Source organism: Salvia hispanica, chromosome 4 (genome assembly GCF_029641045.1).
Source record: "Salvia hispanica isolate PSC_SH4W2 chromosome 4, Shi_PSC_v1, whole genome shotgun sequence".
NCBI classification, from domain to species: domain Eukaryota; kingdom Viridiplantae; phylum Streptophyta; class Magnoliopsida; order Lamiales; family Lamiaceae; genus Salvia; species Salvia hispanica.
In genome coordinates this window covers 13830380-13855368 of record NC_142695.1, presented here as the reverse complement: position 1 = coordinate 13855368, position 24989 = coordinate 13830380, and the positions used below count along the sequence as shown (strand labels likewise).

Genomic DNA, 24989 nt, shown 5'->3' with positions numbered 1-24989 from the left:
TTAATAATAAATAAATAAATCCAGCTTTTTTGTAGGTTGACTCGGACCAAGGGAAGCAAAAGCTACAATACAAATCAACCAATAGCAAACAAAAATAGCACCAACTCTTTTTTCTTCGTCCACTATAAATATGTGAGCAATTCTCTTTTTTATATCACAACAACTCGAAATATTTACTTAACAAATTTAAAGTCTCTTGTCTTTGAAACTAAGCTTGAGTATGGCCGTTCTAGTACCTCAATGTTGGGCTCGATTAATGCTCCTTCTCCTTCTCATTGGAGTGAGCAATGCTCAATTATCTTCAAATTTCTATTCATCATCATGCCCTAACCTCCTTTCCATCATTCGAACAGCCGTAAATTCAGCTGTCTCGAGCGACTCTCGCATGGGGGCTTCCTTGCTTCGTCTGCATTTCCATGACTGCTTTGTCGCGGTATATATTCATTCGCATCTCATTATTCTTTTTATTTTTAGATATTTATTACTCTCCCAGTCTCACTCTAAATGACATTTTTTCCTTTTTAAGATATTCCAATCTAAAGATTCTAAACTACACATTTCTAAAAATCAAAATATGGCTCTCTCTACTATATCCCTTTCTCTTACTTTATTTTGCACTTAACTAACAAAATAACAACATAAAATTTCAACCGAAAAGGAAAGGCTTCGTTAGAGTGGGACAGAAGTAGTACTATTTTAAGTAAATTTACATTTTTTAATTTTCATGCATCAACTAATCCCACCATGTCTACGTGCATGCGTAGAGAGACATAATAATTATTCAACACGAAAATAAAATTTTCAAATGGGCGATGACTTTTCATTAGCACACTTTAATTAGTTCACATGTCATTTGCTTCCTAACTTGAAAAACACACACACACAATTAATCAACACTAGAAAGTTTGTTGGTGATTCAATAGTAGTAACATATACGAGTATATATATAGGGGTGTGATGCATCGGTTTTACTGGACGATACGGCGAATTTCACCGGTGAAAAGACCGCCGGTCCAAACAACAACTCGTTGAGAGGGTTCGAGGTGATCGACAACATCAAGACTCAAGTCGAGGCCGCCTGCCCTGGTGTCGTTTCGTGTGCTGATATCCTGACCGTAGCTGCCCGAGACGGCGTTGTAGCTGTAAGTCAACTTGAGTTAAATAAATCCCATGTCTAATACTCCTAGTACTAATATTTCCTAATATTTGGTGTTATTTAATTAAGCTGAACGGGCCGAGCTGGGCTATCGCACTAGGAAGAAGGGACTCGACCACTGCAAGTTTGAGCAACGCAAACAGCCAAATCCCGGGTCCTGGCAATAACCTTAACGCCCTCATCACTGCTTTTTCTAACAAAGGCTTCACCGCTAGAGAAATGGTTGCCCTCTCAGGTAATTTCTCTTTTTCCGCCCCTCAACTTCTCAAGTCGGGATCCGCCACTGGGACCAACCCAAAGTTATTCCTCTTGTTCCTGTTTTGTCCTCTTCATTTCGGTTTCTGTTTCTATTTCTACATCTCTTTATTCCGTTTTTGAGGTTTCTTTGAGTTTTATTTCCATCTATTTTTTTAAATTTTCGATAATTTGCATAATTTTAACCCACGATACCTATTCCTTTTTGAAGTTCCTACCGCCTTTCTACTTATCATTTACGTGAAAACAGTCAGTCAAAATGATTAATTTCGATTGAATTTCCAAATGAATTTGAATCAAACTTGCCTTCCAAATCACATCGATCCATATCAGTCAATCTTGTAGGAGTATTGTAAACCTTACTAATAAGGGAATATTTTATTTGAGTGAAAGAATAACACAAGTTTTAACACTTGCTTTGCTCATACACATATGTACCTCATGAATGTACAAACGAGTCCGATATAAAATAAGTGTCATGAGTCATGACTATGTTATGAATTCGTTGTAAAACTAAAGGAAATGAAATTTTGCAAAGATTCGATAGTGATAAAATCTAACTTTAGACTGATATTCCCAAAGTGAGATGGAGGGAGTAATATATAGAGTTTGCATTTACTTACATTCCTTTCGCTCATTTTAGAACTCAGCTCTATATAATTCCAAGTGCAGGATCCCACACAATAGGTCAAGCAAGGTGCACCACATTCCGGAACAGGATCTACAACGAGGCCAACATAAACGCGACGTTCGCTACCAGCACAAGGGCCAACTGCCCCCGCAGCGGTGGCGACAACACTCTGTCTCCGCTGGACGTCGCCACGCCAAATGCCTTCAACAACGACTACTACAGAAATCTCATCAGCCTCAAAGGCTTGCTCCATTCCGACCAACAGCTCTTTAATAATGGATCCACCGACGCTCAAGTCAGAGCCTACTCGACCAATTCGGCTTCGTTTTTCAATGACTTTGCCGCGGCCATGGTCAAGATGACAAACCTTAGCCCCCTTACCGGCACCAACGGCCAGATCAGGAGGAACTGCAGAAGGACCAATTAAAATAGTTTTCACTTTGTTATGACTTTGTCATCACTAAATTTGGATGTTGTTTGAGGTTTTTCCTCTGTTTTTGATTTTGTGTTATTTGAAGTGATCAATAAAGATTGGTGCTAAGTGTTGTTAATCTTTGGTCACCCAACTTGAATTATATACTAGTATTATATAGTTAAGATAAATTTACAGTCTCTAGTTTTCCTAAGTTTTGATGTTATTGAGTTGATTATGTGTGACTAGATTTAACATGTTGCTCTTATTGCTTCCTTTTCACCTAATCCTAGTCCATGGCTACTTGATACTGGTGCAGCACAACAAGTTTGTTGTAACTTAGCATTGTTTTCTACTTCCTTTCCCCTCACCAATACATCTGTCAATTTACCAAATGGCAACACATCTCAAGTTCATTATCTCAACATCTATCACTCTCTCATCTGTTCTTTGTGTTCCTACTTTCTCATACAATATTATCTCTGTCAGCTCTCTAACTAAGTCTTTTTCTTGTACTGTATCCTTTAACCATAACTCCATTTTTAAGAAGTTCCAATTCCCGAAGCTTGCTCCTACAAATGATGGGACAAGCCAATAATTTGTACACGGTAAATGGAACAGTGTAAATAATGCATGAATAGTAGAATAATGTGTGGACTGTGGAATAGTGTTGACTTCTTCCACAATATGCAAAATGATAAAAAAATGTGCAAAATGAGATGGTCATTTTCAGCTGCACAGACATATGTATAGTAGTCAATGATCATATAAATTTCGGGCGATCATTTCATTCAAGGTCACTCCAACACGCCAAGTGGAGTTTTTTCAGAAAACTTCATAATGAGTTCTCCTAGATACCATGCAAAGGAGTACATGAGAAATAGTAATAATATTTTAATATCATGCGGTCAAAAGAAGAAATATGAGTTGCTTACCTTCCCTTGAATTTCAGAATATCGGACAACGTTTATAAATCTGATCATGTAGAAAATCGACGTTGCTATTGTTGAAATGGAAACACTTAAAAACTTAATAACGAAATATCGAACCGTTAAAATTTGATCTCATTCGGTAAGAATGATGCTTTATGAGTCGTCTACCTTCAGTTAAAATTTTGGGACGATCGATTATTGTTTGGACCTCCGATTGTGAAAAAATCAAGGCTATCTCTTGTTTGGCAAAAAAAAAGAAAGAGAAAAGAAAGAGAAAGGGAGGGGGAGGGGGGGGGGGGTATGTTGAAAAAGAATGAGACATAAGATGGAAGTTGAGTGGTAGAGTGACTTTTTGCTTTTATGTGGATGGAACCAAGGCTATCTTTTTTACTTTTATTTGTTGGACTTTGTTGGGCCATTTTAAGTTTGTAACTTATTGTGGGTCTTAGACTTTAATTTGTGGGGTGGACTAACATATATAGTTTATGTTGGGCTAAAATAATTGATGGAGTATTCTTTTAAATAATTGGGCTACAATTAAGTAATTATTGTGTTGACATGAATATATTGTTAAACTCAAATTAAATCAATTGTTCGGACTTAAGTTTACTTGACTTAATTTAATTAAGTTAACTTGTATGATTTTGATTCAATAAATACTCGGATTTATTAAATTACTTAATCTCTCGATTATTTAATTTCAATAATTAAATCTCTAAATTTAATTAAAGTGAAATAATTAATGTTTAAAAGAACGAGACGATAGGATGTATATCATCCGCTTTATTTAACCCTTGAATTTAAATCGATTATTATCTTTTATTGGACAAGATCCATCGCAAGTTACTTAATACCAAGTGAGTTTATATTGTTTTATGGAGACGGAAGTGTACGAGGTGAACGTTTTTATCCTACGTACAAATTTGGAAAAAAATATAAAGTATAATTGAGATAATATTTATTTATGCAAATCATGTTGTCTTGCCATAAATGATTTTTTTTTTTTAATGTATGACGTGTATTTGTTTTGGCTATATCGAATGTGCTATGCCAAAATTTATAAATCGAATTCGGGTCCTAGATAAGGGAGAGTTCCTACTCGGACTAGTGTGCATGTGGACTGTGTGTCATCGTAAGGGTTGGCCGGTCCGGTGATCGTGGAAAGTGGCCACTTTCCCGTCACAAGATGTTCAAATGTAGTGAATTACAGAAAGAACTTAGATTGCACAATCGAACTTTTAAGTAAGAGAATTTGGTAAGCTCACTCATTTCATACCATAATTATTGATTTAAGAACCCTAACAATTAATTACTCCTCCCGTCCATGATACAATGTCTCATATTTAATCGGCTCTGGTTTTATTAAATTGTTTATGAAGTAAAAGTAGATGATAAAAATTAGAGGATTGCTGGTCTTATTATTTTTTTTATAAATAAAAATACTCAATCCTGAAAGGGAGGCATAGAAAAACATAGAAAAACAAAAGCCAAGCATCTAGAGCAAAATACAAACTAAAAAACAAAGACAAGGCCGTCCACGAAAAGTCCCAACAAAAAACCTATAAAAGTGACAAAACAGACCAACATCAACACAAAACCAGACAACTCACTCAAGGATATTTAGTTTTATACTCCATAAAATGTTAGTGGAATGAGTTAGTGAAATGTCTTTACCAAACATGATAAAAAGTGAATATTGACAATTATTGGTGGTCAGAAAAACAAAAATGTCACATTTAACATCGGGAAGAGGGAGTAATAACAAACAAAATTAAAAATTAGTGACACAATTAAGTATTAATAATGCATCATCACCAATACTAATAAAAATAAATTTGTATTACAAAATTATGGTATATGATTTTTTTTTTGGTTGTTATAAATGTTATACTCCATCCAGGTGCCGTAAAATATCGCATATTGTCAATTTAGGATTCCACAATGTTTGATTACACATTTACTATTCTGGGTAAACTAACTTTATAATCTAGTTATCCACTAACCAATGTTACTTCTATTTTATTATCAATTGAGATATAAAGGCGAAAATAATTTATAAATTTATGTATCTTATCCATAAAAAAGTAGATCTAAAAGTCCTAATTTGGTATGGTTCGGTGGTTCGATCTTTAAGAGTGGATTTGTGGATAATGGGACTCTATATATATATATATATATATATATAGGGCTTTTAGATCTACTTTTTTATGGATAAGATACAGAAATTTATAAATTATTTTCGCCTTCATCACGAGCCTATTTTAATTCATCTGAAGGTAAATAAATCATACTAACATGTTACGAAGATTTAACTTCATTCCAGAATATATTACTTCATTCCAGTAGGTTTTTACTTCATTCCAGTAGGTTTTTACTTCATTCTAGTACGTAAATGTGGTTTCGCCGTCGCGTGCCGTTCTTTCTCTCTACAATATCTATCACCAACGCCATGGCGCTAATATGATTTAATAAACACATGGAATAATGTAATAAATTATTGGAATGAAGTATGTGTAGAAGCATTTGAAGTCCTACAGGAATGAAGTAAAAATCTTATCCAATGAAGTAATAACGTTTCTGAATGAAGTAATAAACTCAATTGAATAAATTGCATTTTTAAATGTTAATCAAGCAAAAACCCACGTCAATAAATTTGAATGAAGCATATGTTAAATCATTTCAAAACCTATTGGAAGCAAGTAAAAACATGTTGTAGTTTCAAGGTATTACGTACAGAATGAAGTAATAAACCTATATAATGAAGTAAAATGGGCTTGTAATGAAGCCGAAAATTTTTTCACAACAGCACATCTCATCAAAAAACTAGATCTAATGGCCCAGATTTGGTCTCTAGTTCGGTTTTTAAAATTGGTTTGACATTGTATATATATATATATATATAGAGAGAGTTGCGATCAATGTCGAACCCTTCTTAAAAACCGAACTAGAGACTAAATCTCATCCATGCATTAATCACATCTAATGGTTATTAATAATTTTTGAATTTTTTACTCAATTAAATTGGTAAAGGGTAGTTTAGTAATGTGCAGCTCATCCTCACTTCCCAATTCCAACCAACTTCTTTCTCTACAATTCTCTCTCATCGTAGAGAAGGCGCCACCGTATCCTCTTCTCTAGCTCTCTTTCTCTCCCTCATTAGTGCTTCTACGACCACCGCTCCCTCCACCTCGCTACTTCGCTACCCGCTTGCCACCGCCAGCCTGGCCGCTTCGCTATTGGAATTCTCATCGGATGCATCCTTGCCTCCACTCAATAGCTCGGTGAAGGAAGCAACATAAGAAGATTTCTCTTTCTCATTTTCCTTAACCGTCTTCTCAAATCTGGAAATCGAGGTCTCGAAGCTGCTGCTACCACCGACCGCCGCCGGAAAGGGGGAATTGATCGGCGGCAGCTCTGCAATCGAGCTAGCTGCTGCCGCGAGCAGCCACTCCACCGCCTTGCTCGGCTGATCGTAGCCTAATCGGTCCTGCAAATCATAGAATTCGATCGCGGTGTTAACCGCTAATCGAACGCAGCGGTCTCTTAGCCCTCGCGATGTCAGGACCTTGCTGTGGCTGTCCTTCCCGCCGGTGGCCGTCAATTCGCTTTAAAGTAATAATACATAAAAATGAAGTAAATCACAGTAAAAATGAAGTAATAAAATATTATAATGAAGTAACATCTTTAATTGATGTGTTGTTTGCACATTAAAGTATGCCATCAATTCGATTCTTATTGAACTAAATTGTTGTTACAACACATTAAAATGAACTACATATTCTTTTTAATAAAATAGTAAATTGATAAGATGAAGTAATAAATTATGATAATAAAGTAATATAAATGATCTGTTTTCCTATTAACTATAATCTAGTTAGTATGAAGTATTGAATTCATATAATGAAGTAATAAGTTATGATAATGAAGTAATATAAATGATCTATTTATACAGTAGGTTTTATTACTAAAATAAAGTAATAATACATAATAATGAAGTAAATCACAACAAAAATGAAGTAATAAAACATTATACTGAAGTAACATCTTTAACTGATGTGTTGTTTGCACATTAAAGTATGCCATCAATTCGACTCTTATTGAATTAAATTGTTGTTATAACACATTAAAATGAACTACATATTCTTTTTGATAAAATAGTAAATTGATAAGATGAAGTAATAAATTATGATAATAAAATAATATAAATGATCTGTTTTCCTATTAACTATAATCTAGTTAGTATGAAGTATTGAATTCATATAATGAAGTAATAAGTTATGATAATGAAGTAATATAAATGATCTATTTATACAGTAGGTTTTATTACTAAAATGAAGTAATAATACATAATAATGAAGTAAATCACAACAAAAATGAAGTAATAAAACATTATAATGAAGTAACATCTTTAACTGATGTGTTGTTTGCACATTAAAGTATGCCATCAATTCGACTCTTATTGAACTAAATTGTTGTTATAACACATTAAAATGAACTACATATTCTTTTTGATAAAATAGTAAATTGATAAGATGAAGTAATAAATTATGATAATAAAGTAATATAAATGATCTGTTTTCCTATTAACTATAATCTAGTTAGTATGAAGTATTGAATTCATATAATGAAGTAATAAGTTATGATAATGAAGTAATATAAATGATCTATTTATACAGTAGGTTTTATTACTAAAATGAAGTAATAATACATAATAATGAAGTAAATCACAACAAAAATGAAGTAATAAAACATTATAATGAAGTAACATCTTTAACTGATGTGTTGTTTGCACATTAAAGTATGCCATCAATTCGACTCTTATTGAACTAAATTGTTGTTATAACACATTAAAATGAACTACATATTCTTTTTGATAAAATAGTAAATTGATAAGATGAAGTAATAAATTATGATAATAAAGTAATATAAATGATCTGTTTTCCTATTAACTATAATCTAGTTAGTATGAAGTATTGAATTCATATAATGAAGTAATAAGTTATGATAATGAAGTAATATAAATGATCTATTTATACAGTAGGTTTTATTACTAAAATGAAGTAATAATACATAATAATGAAGTAAATCACAACAAAAATGAAGTAATAAAACATTATAATGAAGTAACATCTTTAACTGATGTGTTGTTTGCACATTAAAGTATGCCATCAATTCGACTCTTATTGAACTAAATTGTTGTTATAATGAAGTAATAACACAACTGAATGAACTAAATTGTTGTTATAATGAATCCAGTTGTTGCGAATTCACCGATGAACTTATCAGTAGTCTCTTCTCAAATACTGTATACTTAATTATTTGGAATCAAGTTTATAATCTCAGGCCACAGCCACTACTCCAGTGCGTACAGCTTTCTTGATGTCAGATTCGTCGGAGCTCTGTCTCGCAGCGCTCGATCTCTTGGAGGAAGAAGACCTCTTCCATTTCTTCTTCTCCATCGCCTCATCCATCTCTATCTGTTCCTGCCTGCACTCCTGGCTACAGAACGGCGTGTTCCCTCTGCAAAAATCCACCAAATTAGAAACTCCGCTAACCAATTCAGCTCCAAATCTCTTGGATTTTCACCTAATTTTACCTGTACATGAAGATGTCGTTGTTTTAGCAGAGCGATCTGCCGCAGAGGGAGCAGGAATCGAGGAAGTGTGGCTCGTAGTCGTGTTCGCATCCGGTGTAGTAGTATGCTGCTGCTGCAGCTGAGCTCATCGGAGGCGGAGGAGATTCAATTCAATTGATGATAAGATCCGTTGATTTGCAGAAGATTCGTCGATTTGTAGAAGAAATTCGTCGATTTTGGAGAAGAAGATAAAGAGAGAATTGAAAATGAAGAAAATCACGTGAATTGAATGAAGGTTGCTGCAAAATTTTTACCCTAAATGTATTTTGGCCAAAATACCCCTGGATTGAAGTAAATTGTTTACCTAATGAAGGAGTGAAATTAATAAAGCATGGTCTAATCTCATCCATTAAAAACTACATCTAAGGGCCCAAATTTGGTCTTTAGTTCAGTCATTAAGAGAGGATTTGTGAATAATGGGACTCTCTCTCTCTCTCTCTCTATATATATATATATATATATATATATAGATTTTGATCTATGAAGACCAGATTTAAATACAGAAATGCAGAACACGGTCATACGTAAGGCATTTTTAGGTCATAGTTAGTTTATTTTTAGGTCATGCTAACAAAGCATGACCTAAAATGATCTTAACATGACATAAACCCAAATCTTATAATATGACCCAAAACTACTTAATTATGACATTCCGTATTTTGGGTTAATTATTGACCATTAGATCATCTAATCCCAAGGCCAAGATTTGGGCTGCATTTCTGGATTTAAACACATACTTGTTTTGATCATCTCCCTATATATATATATATATATATATATATATATATATATATATATAGGGACGTGTTAATATGACAACCCTCTTTATTGTAACACCATACCACCATTTTAGGCCATTGGATCTGAAAATCGTGTGCTTGTCATGCTGCCACGGGTAAAAACACGGAGGGGTAAAATAGAAAATTTCTAATTTTACGTTATCAGATTGCAGTGCTGTTCATTGAACATTGCAGTCTTACCACAACAATATTGCAGTTTACCACGACTGCAATATCTAATACGGTAGACTGCAATATCTAATACAGTAGACTGCAAACCCGTGTTTTTTCACGAAACTTAATCCTAGGCGTCCATAAACGAGATCTAACGGACTATATTGGTGGTATGGTGTTATCCTAACTATGGTGGCACCCTAGTGCACCCCTATATATATATATATATATAGAGTTGTGATCAATGTCGAACTATTCTTAAGGACCGAACTAGAGACCAAATTAGGGCCCTCCATCTTCTAAATCTTGTGGTTAGGATTAATTTACCTTTATTTCATTATTTTACCCAACAAAGCTTGCTGAAGGGTATTTTGGGGAATCAATATATTATGATTACTTCCCCTTCTTCCTCCTCAATTCTTCCCATCACTCTCTGACCTCTCATCACTCTCCCCTTCCTCCTCCTCTCCAATGCTTTTTCTCGGCATGAGAAATCTCTCCATCGCCCACAATAATGTCGTACCAGAAAACTGGGGCTTCACCTCCTCCCATTCCGGCGCCAATCATCTCATCGATCTCAACGCCGCTGTTGAATCCGACGATCAGGATTTCTCCGACATGCATTCCCACGGCGGCGGCAAGGCCAAGCTCTGCGCCAGAGGCCATTGGCGCCCCGCCGAGGACACCAAACTCAAGGAGCTCGTTGCCCTCTACGGCCACCAAAATAGGAATCTTAATAATTGGACGGAAGATCTGGTAATTAAATTAATCAGTTCTTTCTCAATAATCTCAACATTAAAAATTGAAATTCAATATTTTTTTTGTGATTTGGAAGGGAAAAGCTGCATGCTGCGGTGGTTCAACCAGCTGAACCCGAGGATAAACCGGCGGGCGTTCACGGAGGAGGAAGAGAGGCTGACGGCGGCGCACCGGTTGTATGTATTTTGAAGGATTTTGAAGGATTTTTGTTGGAAATCATAGCGGTAGATTGAAGGAATTTTTCGGAGTGGAGAAGAACGGATGGAGAACTGTGTTGTATGTATAGTTTGCGAAGAATTAGTATTGTAATGAACTAAATAACACACGTGATGAAGTTATAAGCTCAAATAATGAAGTAATATGAACTGAACTGTTTTGTATGCATAGTTTGCAAAAAATTAATCAATATGATGTAATTTATTTTCAGTGGGTATTACTTTATTTTTGTAGTTTTTTATTTCATTACAGTAAGTTTATTACTTCAGTTCATTATCTAATAAATTTAAAGTGAAAATGTTTTTACTTCATTCCAGTTGGTTTTTACTTCATTCAAGTAAGTTCATTACTTCATTCCAGTACGTAATATATTGAAAATGAACAGATTTTTACTTCATTCCATATTACTTCATTTAAATGAGTCGTTACTTCATTCAAACAGTTTTTTAGTTCATTGCATGCAATAGGTTTTCAAATGATTTAACACATGTTTCATTCGAATTCATTGAACTAAATTTTTACTTCATTCCAGTTGGTTTTTACTTCATTTCGGTTGATTTTTACTACATCCAAGTAAGTTTATTGCTTCATTCCAGTAAGTAATATATTGAAAATGAGCAGATTTTTACTTCATTCCATATTACTTCATTTAAATGAGTCGTTACTTCATTCTAACAGGTTTTTAGTTCATTGCATGCAGTAGGTTTTCAATGATTTAACACATGTTTCATTCGAATTCATTGAACTAAGTTTTTACTTCATTCCAGTTGGTTTTTACTTCATTTTAGTTGATTTTTACTTCATTCAAGTAAGTTTATTACTTTATTCCAGCACGTAATATATTGAGCTAGGTTTTTACTTTATTCAGTGTAAACAATAGTATAATTTATTCCAATAGATTTATTACTTCATTCAAAAATATAATTACTTCATTGAACTAGGTTTTTACTTCATTCCATTCCAGTAGGACTTCAAATGCTTTTACGCATATTTCATTTCTGCAATGTCCACGGAAGAGCTCTAGCTTCAATAAATCAAAACTCCCCTCAATTGTTAAACAAACGGATTGAGTAATCAAACAAACCGCATCACCTTTTCTGCACCAATCTCAATTGTTAAACTCCCCCCCAGTAGGTTTCGTTCGATTTTTTCACGCTTGCAGTAATCAGTATAAAGTAATAGTTTAGCTAAATGAAGTAATCACCAGATTGAATGAAGTAATATTAGCATTACTAGGTAGGTTTAGTTCTATTTTTTAACGCTTGTAATAATAAACAGATCATATGAAGTAATTTATTTCTAGTAGGTATTACTTCATTATGTGCTTTTGAAATGAGATTTTGTTTTACGTCCAAAAATTTAAACGGCAACAAACCATCCTCACTGTATAAACCCCATAACCTATACAAACTCTCCATCACAAAAAAGGAAAAAATACAAACTTGTCCAATACAAGAAATCATCCAAAATTGACACACAAGCAAATCTCAATGGGCTGAGCCGTGATTCTGGGCACCACCCATTTGTTAGGCGTGGGGACGGACTGCACAAATGCCCTCATCAGCATGTCACCATGTCTCAACTACATCCCCCGAAACTCTTCATCTCGCTCCTCAAATTTGATTTCTCACCCAGCTTAGAGTTGGAGGACCCCAATGTTTTCTTCACCTATATACAAGAAACATATAACAACAATTCAAAGTCTAAAATATAGTTTATGTTACATCATTAAAATAGTTCGGAACTTCAAGATTTAGGTTCTTTAGTTCAATAAAAGTATAATTCACAGCTAAATATACATACAAAACATGTCAGTTTATATTACTTCATTCCATGAGGTTATTACTTCATCAAATAGCTGAATTGGTTCATTCAACTGTTATTTCTTCACAAAATATGCATACAACACAGTTACTTCATCCCATGAATTTACTACTTCATCAAATAGGTTAGTTAGTTCATTCAATGCTATTTCTTAGCAAAATGGAAGTAGAATTACATAACAAAATACTTCATTAAATAAGATAGTTAACTCATAATGAACTGGATCTTCTACCTAATGAACCAAATTATAAATATAATGAAGTAAAAAGTATTCAGTGCTTGTTAGATTTGACATTGTAAACATGGATCAAACAAGTAAAGGGATCATGTCACATGGTTGTATGTTGTGTGTAGTAGGGTGATAAAGATTTTTAATCATGTAATTTAGATTTATACCTTGGTTCCATCATCCTTTGGCTCATTATCTATATGCAATTTCACATTTGATCCATGTTGAACTGATATTGATTTAGAAAATGATTCATTACAAGGACAAGCTATTTCATTGTTTGAGATGTATACTTCTGAAAATTCTGATTTTACCTTCTCCATTATATTAGCTTTTAAGTTTTCCATAAGGCTTGTGTAAACACTAAAGTTTGATGGCGATGTAACATTTGTCATTTGTACATTAAGGCCCTGCCAGTAGTATTATATAAAAAATAGTTCATTCAGTACGATAGTTACTTCATCATGCTGAAATATTATTTCAAACAGAGTTAATAAAAGATAAGGTAAAAAATAGTTCATTCGGTACGATAGTTACTTCATCATACTGAAATATTACTTCAAACAACGTTAATAAAATACAAGGTAAAAAATAGTTCATTCAGTACGATAGTTACTTCATCATACTGAAATATTACTTCAAACAGAGTTAATAAAAGGCAAGGTAAAAGATAGTTCATTCAGTACGATAGTTACTTCATTATACTGAAATATTACTTCAAACAGAGTTAATAAATAGTGCATGTACGATAGTTACTTCATCATACTGAAATATTACTTCAAACAGAGTTAATAAAAGCCAAGGTAAAAAATAGTTCATTCAGTTACTTCATCATACTAAAATATTACTTCAAACAGAGTTAATAAAAGGCAAGGTAAAAGATAGTTCATTCAGTACGATAGTTACTTCATTATACTGAAATATTATTTCAAACAGAGTTAATAAATAGTGCATTCAGTACGATAGTTACTTCATCATACTGAAATATTACTTTAAACAGAGTTAATTAAAGCCAAGGTAAAAAATAGTTCATTCAATACAATAGTTACTTCATCATACTGAAATATTAGTCATCATACTGAAATATTACTTCAAACAGAGTTAATAAAATGCAAGGTAAAAGATAGTTCATTCAGTACGATAGTTACTTCATTATACTGAAATATTACTTCAAACAGAGTTAATAAAAGGCAAGGTAATATTTTACCTTATTCAAATCATCTACGGGCATGAATTGTACAGGCTCGAAGATCATTATATGCAATATAACATGAATTCATAAATTTTTGTGATAAGCGAACATGAATCTATAACTACGTGTGACAACCTGATCTCTGCTTGTGATGTAGTAACAGTGTAAACTTTACAGATCAATGTAATTAAATTTTACAGATCAATATATGTAATTTTACAGCAGTAACCAACAATGTACCAACAAGTGTGTCACGACCACAACTCCCTAGTGCTAGTGAGCGTAGCTATTTCGCGACTAAACAATTCTCAATAATCAAGGGACAACATAAAAAGGATGAAATCACTTAAATCAATAGTATCAAAGGCATATGGGTACATAGTCAAAACGTGTTCAGAGTATCAAGACTAAGTTCATAGCTTTCTAGCACATAACTCTAGATTGCAGCGGAAGAGTCCAAGACAAAATAGCACGTATGAAGACATGCTACTTTGGGCTACCTAACTACTTATTTAAAAAGCTTGTCCCAACACCTTCGCCTGCTCGTCCACGTTCAACCTGCACATTTGAAAATAACATGCAGGGCTGAGTATTTGATATACTCAGTGGGCACATTGCCAAAAATAGTTCTATCTTTAATTGTCAATGCCACAGTTGAGTGATCACGGGGTTTTACTTAAAAGACCCGAGTCACTAAATACTTTTCTTTTCATTAAAATTTGATTGCGCAATCACGTAACATAGATATACCATATCTGAAACTGATGTGAACCGGGAATGTGGCCACATTCCACGACGGTCACTGGACCGGCCAACTCCTTTGTTAGCTCACGGTCCCCTTATGTGTACACTAGTCCGAGTAGGGTTTGCGGCCCTACTGGGACCCGAATTCGATTTAACTTAAATTGGCATAGCCAAGCAGATAGGTAATCATAAAACAAAACATGGCATGACAACATACTTGAGCAAAGATTCGCATTTTCATACTGAAATCACATTTTGAAAGAAATGCCCACCTCAAAGGCTATCTCTTAGCCGAACAAACTCCTTAGCTTGATTTTTAGATGACGCGCGAAGACGCCCCTTTAGTAACATGGAAATAATACTTAATTAGGCTTAAGAAGCCAAATGAACTCAAACGTGAATGCATCCTAAGTGCGTGCTCTCTTTTTTTTTTTGTTATTCTCTTTCTTATTTTCTAGAAAAAGTTCTAGAATTCTTGAACATTAATTAAATCAGTAGATTTAATTTATTTGGAAAAATTATTCGCTTAACTAGAGGGTGTTACCTCCTATGCCATTTATTCAAGCATTAAAAATAACTCGAGGTCTATTCATCGTTAGCATATCAATTCCTATCATTAATTATTCGAGCACTTAAGCTAAGGTCCGGAAATTAAATTTATCGTCGTGGAATTAATTAGCAGATCATTACTTAACCTCAATTATTTGATTGAGCAACATAGGTGGCTCATGATTTAATTAGGCTAAGGCCCAATCTCCTACTTTATTTTAATTATTAGCCCAACTTCTTAGATCATCAAAAGAATTATAGCCCATTCTCTATTTAAAACCTTAGCCCATGATTTTAGTTAATAGGGGCCCAAAACAAAAACTAATAGTGGCCCAAGCACTAATGGCCCAAACTTCCTCTTCCCATCTCCATCGGTCCCTACTCTCTCTCTCTTCTTTCTCAAAATCCCCAAATCCTAAATCCCTAATTGAGAGAAAAACCGCTCGGAGGAGAAGCAGCGGCGCGACGCCTCATCCCTCGTCGTTCGCCGCTCCAGTCGGCGCCTCCTTGCGCCGCCGAAATTCGATCCCCTTCCCCTCTTCTATCTAAGTCGCGAGGATCGAGAAGCAGCGCCTCTCATCTTCCCTCGCGGTCTCCGGCGAATTCGCCATCGCCGCTCGTCGCCATTCGCCGCTGCCTCCTTCGCGAGGCAGCTACGACACTCACCGAAAACTCACGTCTGTTGCCTCCGTCTCACGCTCCCGTCCTCGGCGAGTCCAGCAGCAGAGAGGAGGCATCGCCTCCTTGACTCCCCCTGTCGACTGCTACACAACGGTGCAGCACCTCCAGCCAGCCGCCAGCTCTGGAACGACGACGAGCTGGTGCCGTCGCTGCCACGCGGCTGAGGCCTCGCCGCTTCTCCGCGGCAGCATCCGTCATCTCCGTCCAAGGCTCGGGGAGCGACAGCTGCTGCTCCGCGGTGATCCTCGGGGCTCCGTCGCTGCCGGGCAGCCCTTCTAAGCTAAGTCTCGTATTTAAGTCCTTAGTTTACATTTTATTCTAGATTTCCAGTTTTGAGCATGTCCTTTGTGATGTTGGAGATCTTGGCTAATGTGTTTTAAAGTTGTGATTTTGGGGAAAGTTTAGTTCATTGGAAGGAGTTTTGATTATAATGAAAGTTGCTAAAAGCAAATCTTAAGCATACTGTTTCTCGGAGTTCCCCTTTTGTGAAAGCTACTTAAGATTTTGAAATTCTAATATGCCGTGCCTACTTGTTCTCAAGTGTTCATGCTTTCATGTTTCTATAAGTATGGTGGGGAAGAGAGGGTGTTATACCTCTTGCAGTAGCTATTCTCTTACAAAATTCTGCTCCTAACTCTTCCAAGGTCACTTGCCACTCTGGAACTCCTTGTTGTGAAGTAAGGGAAGTGGTGAGTGGTGAAGGGAAACAGATATTGAAGGGGAAGACATTTATATAAGCTGCTGCTGCAGTTTGTTGAGATATGGCAGAAATCGAATCTGCATTCTTTGGCTCTTTTGTTCACATTGGTTGGCTGTTTGTGAGATAGTACTTGTGAAGAAATAAATGGACTGAGCTTCCCCTTTGTTTTCTTATTGCAGCAAGATCCCTTTTGGCGATCTTCATCCTACTTTGTTTAGTTTGGTTTGTTTCTATCTTTGGAGTACATGTACTCTTGCATTTAAACACTTTGTTGGTTTGTTGCAGGTAGTGATTGGAGAGAAGGCAGGACTTATTGGGCTGCTCTTTGGGCCGGCAGCCCTCTACCAACGGGCCGGACTAGCGAGCCTCGGGTGTGGTTTGTGCCTGAAGAGAATAGGCCCAAAAAAAACACTTATTTTCTTATATATTTATAGGTGCATTACTAGTTTCTTTTGTAAAAAAAAACTTTATATGCTTAATTCATATACATCCATTTATGTGTTGACCACTAAGCTTTGGTATTTGTACCCGTTCTAATCCAAAGTGTCGACTTGTATCCATTATGAACTTGGCTTTAGCTTTAATGAAAAGCACATACTCAACCTTGGTTCGCTCGCCTCTTCTTATTCAAGAGTATTTCATAAATCAACTTTTAATTAGGCATGGAAAAAAAAAGGTTTTTACATTCGTTTCATTCAATCGAAAGTAACTAAATGATGACATGTATCTCAAGTTTCGCGAGAAACTTAATAGTAAAACAGTGGGTATTACAAAGTGTTTGTCATTGCATAGAAATTCTAAGCATTACCATCATCAGCCCTTAACCTCTATAGCAAGTTTCATACAAAAGCGTTATAAAATCGAGTAAACTCAAGCAGATTAAGCATCTGACGAGATGAAGAAACCAAACAAACAGATAGTTTTTATATTAGGGCTTTAACTTCTTTTAATCAAATTACTACTTCATAACAAATATTTTTTATACCTTCTTCCTTAGGAATTTTTCTTCCAGTAGCTGTCTTCTTGCAGTGAGATTTTAGTCCTAGATCTGTTTTGATTAACAAATTTAAGAACTAGATGAAGTAAATTAAGATTAAACATCTGGAAAACAAATGTATTACCTCCACCAGAAGTTCTGGTGGAACGCAATTGGCGTCCACTATCGCCCAAGGACTTCCTTGTGTCAACCATTTCAATTTTTCCAGAGAAACAACTTTGAATCGTCTATTTGGAGTAGAAGATGAGTGTCGATTTAGAGAAATAAATCAACGTCGATTTGGAGAGAGAAATCAACATCGATTTAGAGAGAGAAATTCGTCGATTTGGAGAAGAAATTCGTCGATTTGGAGAAGAAATAGAGAGAGAATTGAAAACGAACACTCCGTGAGTTGAATGAGAACCACGTGAATTGAATCAGTTGATTCAAAAAATTTACCCACAAACATTTTGACCAAAATACCCCTGGATTGAAGTAAATTAATTACTTAATGAATGAGTGAAATTATTAAAGTATGGGCTAATCTAATCCATTAAAAACTAAATCTAAGGGTCCTAATTTGATCTCTAGTTCGGTCTTTAAGAGTGGATTTGTGGATAATAGGACTCTCTCTCTATATATATATATATATATAGGGTTTTGATCTATGAAGACCAAATTTAAATACAGAAACGCAGAACACGGTCATACGTAGGGCATTTTTAGGTCATAGTTAGTTTATTTTTAGGACATGCTAACAAAGCATGACATAAAATGATCTTAACATGACATAAACCCAAAACTTATAATATGACCTAAAACTTCTTAATTATGACCTTCCGTGTTTTGGGTTAATTATTGACCATTAGATCATCTAATCCTAGGGCCAAGATTTGGGCTGTATTTCTGGATTTAAATGCATTCTAATTTTTATCATCTCCATATATATATATGTATATGTATACATATATATATATATATATATATAGGGGTGCGTTAGGGTGCCACCATGTTTAGAGTGACAACATACCACCAATCTTAGCCCTTAGATCTATAAGATGGACGCCTAGCATTGAATTGATGAAATAGAGTTCGGATTGCAGTCTTATGTGTTGGATATTGCAGGCGTGGGTATTTTAGTCATTTCATAGTATTTTGAAATCAAAATTGGGGATATCCCCAAAAAAGCGACACACTCTTTCTCTCCCCTCTCTCTCTCCCTCTCTCTCTTCCTCCGCCGATTCACACATGAGAGACACCCTAAATTCACAAAATCTCGCCGCCTCCGCCTCTACACCATGAATTAGCGATTTCTGGCCACCACTACTTCGAGAATCGGCGATTTCCGGCCACCACCACACCGTGAATCAACGATTCGGCGATTTCCGACCACCACTATACCGCGAATCAGCGATCTCCTGCTAATTTCGCCCAATTTCGGTTCAATTTAAGTATTTAAGTATCATTCGTCCAATTTCGGTTCTGTTTAATGTTGTTTGTATTTTTTTGGCGATTTTTGCTATGAATTTGACGTTTGGGCTCAATTTCGTGACTACTACTATATTTACTACATCTTGCAGCATTGTGTAACATAATTTGCATCTGTGCCTGAGATAGTTATATAAAACGTGAATGCATTTGATAGTATTGGAGATTGCAGTTGATGGTATTGGAGATTGCAGATTATTGTATATGTGAATGCAGTGTAATGAATGCAATTAGGCTCGCAGTGTATCTTGAATGAACTGAGCCCTAGTAGACATTCTCAGTCAATTTTACATAATTTAACTGTTTATATTTATGAGAGTTGATTTGGGACGTGAAAAGAGATTGAATCATGTATGAAAGTTTTAGTTTAGCATCTATAACTTACTCCTATTTAATGTAGCTGGTGAGATTATTCTAATTTGGTCAGAAATATTGTGGATTTTTCAGGTTAAATATGGGTGCTAAAAACAACGTTGACATGGAGGAGGGAACTCTGGAAATAGGAATGGGTATGTTGTCTTCCAACGTACCTTATCTTCTCGTTATTTACATGATTGTGCAGATGCTCATGTGGTTATCCCTTCATTGTTATCTTTCCACAGTTTTATTGTCTTCTTATATTTCTCCTTTGTGCATTTGACATCAGAATTTATTAAATGAAATAAATAACATTTTTCTTTAATATGTCACTAATAATGCTATCTTTGGATACAAAATATCACTATTATGAGCCAATATGAGTGCGGAGGGGAATGTTTTTAAAGGCTTTATGGTTTCCTTGATCGCTTAGTTTAAAGAAACATTGCTGGTGCCTGACGAAAACATTTGGATTTCCATTCCTAGTATCAAATTATTGATTTTTTTTTTCTATATAATATAATTGGGGTTTCTTACACACCCCTTGAATATTCGCAATACACCTAAGTTATGTCTTCAGACTTTTCACATGAGGAAGCTTGCCTTACAATTATTAAGGGTGCACTTCTAGAGTAAAATGCTTCTTAAAATATTCCCCACATTATTATTTCTTATTTGACTTAATTCATTCCTCATTCTCAATTTGTTGACAGTGCTTTACCCATTGCAATTCATCTGAGTCTATATTATAGTATTTGATTATATGGATTGTATATTTGAAACATATTAATTTGTTGACAGTACATTGCCCATTGTAGTGCATCTGAGTCTATATTGCAGTGTTTTGTTATATGGATTGCATATTTGATACATTTTATTTGCATATATTTGGATTGCAATACTTTGTTATTTGGCATTTCAGCATACATGTGTATGATGTTGTGCAACAGGATATTCCATTTTTGTAAACATTTATCCTTAAGTATTTACATTAGTTGGTTGCATATTAGTGTAGATAAAAATGCAATGTTAAAAAAGTCTAAGATTGAAATACTCTTTTATGTAACAGTGATGGTGAAAGTAAACAAATAAGTGAAGACCCTGCTCTTCCGGATGTCACCAACACTGTTTTCAAATGTAATGCATTGTCATGAATATTGCGACAAAACACTTTGAGGAGGCGAAAGAGAAGAGACTGATAGATGTTGAGAAGATGGTCGCGGACTGCATGAAATAGTGACCGATGAATGATCTTTTTTTAGCTTCAAACATTAGGTTTGGTTTCCATGTTGGTTTTTGGTGTAAATGAATTGACTAATATTATGATTTGGTGAATACTTGTACTTAAATATTTGATGACTTTATTGTGGTGTAGGCATTTTTGGTCACATAATTTGAATGTTCATTGTTGCATAGTTGTTAGTTGTCCGGTAATTGTATAATGTTAGCATGTATAAGATGGAAGGTAATCAGCTATACATTAAGTAATGTACTGTAATATTCGTTGAGTAACACTGCAATATTTGTTGAGTAAAACAACAATATGATAAGGTGAAAAAATAATACGAATAAAATGTTCAAGTACTATGCAATCTGTGAGTCATTCTGCACACCAATCAAAAAGCCAGAAAAATGTGAAATGTTCGTTTAGTGTAATGCGATAGACAATACTTAGCCAAGTGTATTTGGTATTTATAATCCATATTACGTAACAGAAAATATCAAATTAAAATTAAATTAATCATGTACTAATTCAAATACCCCATCTGTATATTGGGATGTTTATATTCCTATAATCAGAAATTCAAATCGATAAGAAATATTGAAAATCGAGAAAATCGAGCAGGAACAAGTACAATAAAATAATATTTACACTGCAAATACTACTTGGCCACACTGCAATATTCGTATAGTAAAATTGCAATATGTTAAGGTGAAAAAAGTAATACGAATAAAATGTTCAAGTATTGTGCAATATGAGAGTCATTCTATACACCAATCAAAAGGCTAGTAAAATGTGGAATGCTCGTACATTGTAATGTGATATACAATATCAAATTGAAATTTAATTAATCATATACAAATTCAAATACATATCCTATGTATTAGGATGTTTATGTTTCTACAATCAGAAAACCAAATCGAGGTAAAATTTTGAAAATCTAAAAATCGAGAAGAAAAGCTTCAATGGCGAGAAGCTGCGAAGACAAAAATTGAATAGGAAAATCAAGAAGAACCCTTCAAATTGAGAAAACAGTTGCGATTGCGAAAAGTGCAGGAAAACTCTCAAAATCTAGACCGCGAAAATAGAGAAGCAATCACTTATCTATGCGATAGCCGGAAAGACGATATCCATTGATAGATGATATCTATTTTGTAAAAGAGACTTTATTTCCTGAAAAGAAGATTGAATGAACAATTACATAGAGATGAAGTACATGACGATTGTGTGAATTGAGGCAGATTAAATGCAACAATTAACCATATGGTGGACTGCAATACGTACCACATAATGCAGCAATATTGTAAAACCAGAGTATGACCATAAGAACAGAATCAAACGAATCAGAACGAATTTGGGCAGCAAAACCCCATGTAATTTCAACACAAATCGAAACACACAACTTAATAGGTGCTAATCAAAAAAAGATAGAACCAATGCAGATTTCAACTAAATCGTCGAAGACAGAAAATCAAACGTCTGCTACATGGAGCGAGAAGAGATTCACAAAAATCAAAGGGAAGAATACGAAGTAAATTGCTACAAATCGGAGCAGATTAAATTCATTGAGTTCAATTACAAATCAAAATTCATGGAGTTCAATTACATCTCGACTTGCATAATGAAATTCACGAAATCCATGGATTTTAGTTAAAAATACACTCCAAAACTATGCACACAATTACATATGAAATTCATGAGGTAAATTTGTCAGCCATTAGTCATGGTGACCCAATTCTCCACAATTTTTACACCGACGTAATCGTTTGATGTTCAACTTTATAGCCTTCTCTCTCATGGACACCAAATGGCATGCAGAATCACTTGTTGAACCTTTGGTCGAGTATCGTCGAGGCACGCTGGATCACATGATAAAACAGAATGTGAATTAGTTCTAAAACAATTGAATGCAAATAACAACTAAGTGATTTGCAATATTGAATACATAAACCTGCAATATAATATACATATAGAAGATCAAATACAGAAACAGAGTATTGCATAAAATCATAGGATCACACATCAGAATACATCATAAATTCGATGAATACTCAATCTCTAAACACCATCAGAGTCAACATAACTAAGTTAATACTCTGCATTACACCTTATGAAATCGAACATTACTCGTCTACCAATATTGAACAGAACTAGAAACATACTCTACTAAACAAGTATTCATCGAAAAAAAGCAAATCTAACAAAATCAAAAACTACTCTTCAACCAAAATCAAACAACACCCATCAACCAATATTGAACATAAAATCGTCCAATAATTGACCATTATTTTCCAGCTAAACATGTCGATGTTCCCCTTTTGGAAAAACATCTAGATCAAAATTGATGACCGGCGCAATGGTTTGGTCATCAAATTCACGACCTTCTTCTTCATGGACACCGATTGGCTTGCAGAACTGCTTCTCAAACCTGTTATTGAAAGCAATTAATCATATGGTGGACTGCAATATGCACCACATAATGCAGCAATCTAGTAAAAACTGAGTATGGCCATAAGAACTTAATAAAAAAAATGAATCAAAATGAATTTGAACAGTAATCAATAGATTCATAAACAAAAAAACTCAATCCATAGCAAATAACATGTAATTTCAACACAAATCGGATCATGCTCAACTGGACAAGTTCTAATCAAAGAAAGATAGAATCTAACGACATCTACCAATAATCGTCGAACATATAGAAAATTAAAGGTCTACAACATGTAATTACTCATCTTGTGAAAAAACATCCAAATCAAAACTGATAATCGAATCAGCTACCATGTCGTATGCAATTCAAAATCGGACAAAAATTATGGAGAAGACAGAATTGTCTTCGATCAAGTTATGGAACTCAAAATGCCGAAACCGAATAAAATTTGTTGCAATTAGAATCAAAATTGTCGACAATTGAAGATGGAATTAATGAAATTGTGGAATATCATCACCGGATTTGGATGAAAAAGCATGAACCCATTGTCTATACAACTGAAGAATAGCTGAATAAATTGTCGATATTGAAGATGGAATTGATGAAATCATCGAATATAATTACCAGATTTGTATGAATATAGCGTGAATATCATTGGAATATCATCCAAACTGGAGAGAGATGACTAATCGCGTGAATATCATCTTGATTTGGAAGAAATCTGGAAAGAAATTTGCTGAAAAAGAGAAAGGAAAAAACGTGAACTGATGGAGTGAGAATTACAGAAATAATGTTAATGCCAAATTTACCCTTTACTGTATTTTTCTATTTTATAAAAATTAAAAATAGTTGCCATGTGGCAGCTTGAGCTTCATCTGATGTTTAGATCTAATGGTCCAAATTAGTGGTATTGTGTCATTATAATAAGTGTTGTCATTTTAACACATCCCTATATATATATATATAGGGGAGTGATCAATTGCTAACTCATCATTTAATTGTTAACTACAACTAATTTAAGGCCACATGATTTAAAAAAAAACATGTGGTCTACAATTTGTCATGTGTAATTTTCGTTTTTATTAATTAAATCGAAAACAATAAAAAAAAATGCCAAATTAGGGTTTTAGATGAAAATGTCAATATAGTGTTTCGAAAATATCAACACAATGCTTTGAGAATGTCAACACAAATTTAGGATTGACATTGTATATGCTTTATATTGACATATTATCTTAGCTGTATTGACATTAGCCTGTGTACGAAAAATACGAAAATTCTAGATTTTTTTTTTCAAATTTTGACGTCGGAACATATGCATGTAGTATATCGTTGGAATCCTTATAAAATTATCTTTAATTTGATATATGTTATATGAATTTAAAGTTTTGGGATTTCTTTTAAAAGTTAGTTATAACTAACTTGACATTAATACCCCTATTGATTTTTATTGGAATTAATTTAATAGCTTTATTGACGTTTTTTTGTTGATCGTATTGACATTTTGTGGTTAATGATCTAAACCTCTAATTTGAATATCTAATAGCTATTATTGAGTTGTAGTTAGCAATTAAGCATTGAGTTAGCAATATAACACTCCCCTATATATATATATATATATATATATATATATATATATATAGGGGC

General features: G+C 34.3%; 1 protein-coding gene, 4 long non-coding RNA genes and 1 pseudogene across 5 annotated transcripts; 3 read left to right on the top strand and 3 right to left on the bottom strand.

Annotated features, from left to right (window-relative positions):
- The first annotated feature begins 162 nt into the window (after window positions 1-162).
- On the top strand, window positions 163-2593 carry LOC125192123 (cationic peroxidase 1-like). Its single transcript, XM_048089585.2, has 4 exons — window positions 163-433; window positions 951-1142; window positions 1226-1391; window positions 2084-2593. The coding sequence occupies exons 1-4, from the start codon at window positions 221-223 to the stop codon at window positions 2467-2469; spliced, it is 957 nt and encodes a 318-aa protein (XP_047945542.1). The 5' UTR covers window positions 163-220; the 3' UTR covers window positions 2470-2593.
- LOC125192124 (uncharacterized) lies at window positions 1959-3662 on the bottom strand. The gene is made up of 2 exons (XR_016128977.1): window positions 3390-3662; window positions 1959-3304 (listed from the first exon to the last, which is right to left on the bottom strand). It is a non-coding gene; the product is annotated as an uncharacterized LOC125192124 (long non-coding RNA).
- A 5063-nt stretch (window positions 3663-8725) lies between these two features.
- Window positions 8726-9110, bottom strand: LOC125199649 (FCS-Like Zinc finger 3-like; annotated as a pseudogene).
- Window positions 9111-10407: 1297 nt separating this feature from the next.
- On the top strand, window positions 10408-11159 carry LOC125219063 (uncharacterized). Its single transcript, XR_016137651.1, has 2 exons — window positions 10408-10730; window positions 10810-11159. It is a non-coding gene; the product is annotated as an uncharacterized LOC125219063 (long non-coding RNA).
- Window positions 11160-15878: 4719 nt separating this feature from the next.
- LOC148927290 (uncharacterized) lies at window positions 15879-17470 on the top strand. Its single transcript, XR_016128632.1, has 2 exons — window positions 15879-16447; window positions 17154-17470. It is a non-coding gene; the product is annotated as an uncharacterized LOC148927290 (long non-coding RNA).
- A 4990-nt stretch (window positions 17471-22460) lies between these two features.
- Window positions 22461-24095, bottom strand: LOC148927289 (uncharacterized). Its single transcript, XR_016137618.1, has 2 exons — window positions 23967-24095; window positions 22461-23339 (listed from the first exon to the last, which is right to left on the bottom strand). It is a non-coding gene; the product is annotated as an uncharacterized LOC148927289 (long non-coding RNA).
- Window positions 24096-24989: the final 894 nt, after the last annotated feature.

What these genes read in the sequence shown, in the direction of transcription:
- LOC125192123 (XM_048089585.2), top strand. Translation starts at nt 221, where the DNA reads ATGGCCGTTCTAGTACCTCAATGTTGGGCTCGATTAATGCTCCTTCTC. An exon ending in CCCGAGACGGCGTTGTAGCT is followed by an intron (nt 1,143 to 1,225) that starts GTAAGTCAACTT and finishes TATTTAATTAAG; the next exon opens with CTGAACGGGCCGAGCTGGGC. An exon ending in AGAAATGGTTGCCCTCTCAG is followed by an intron (nt 1,392 to 2,083) that starts GTAATTTCTCTT and finishes TTCCAAGTGCAG; the next exon opens with GATCCCACACAATAGGTCAA.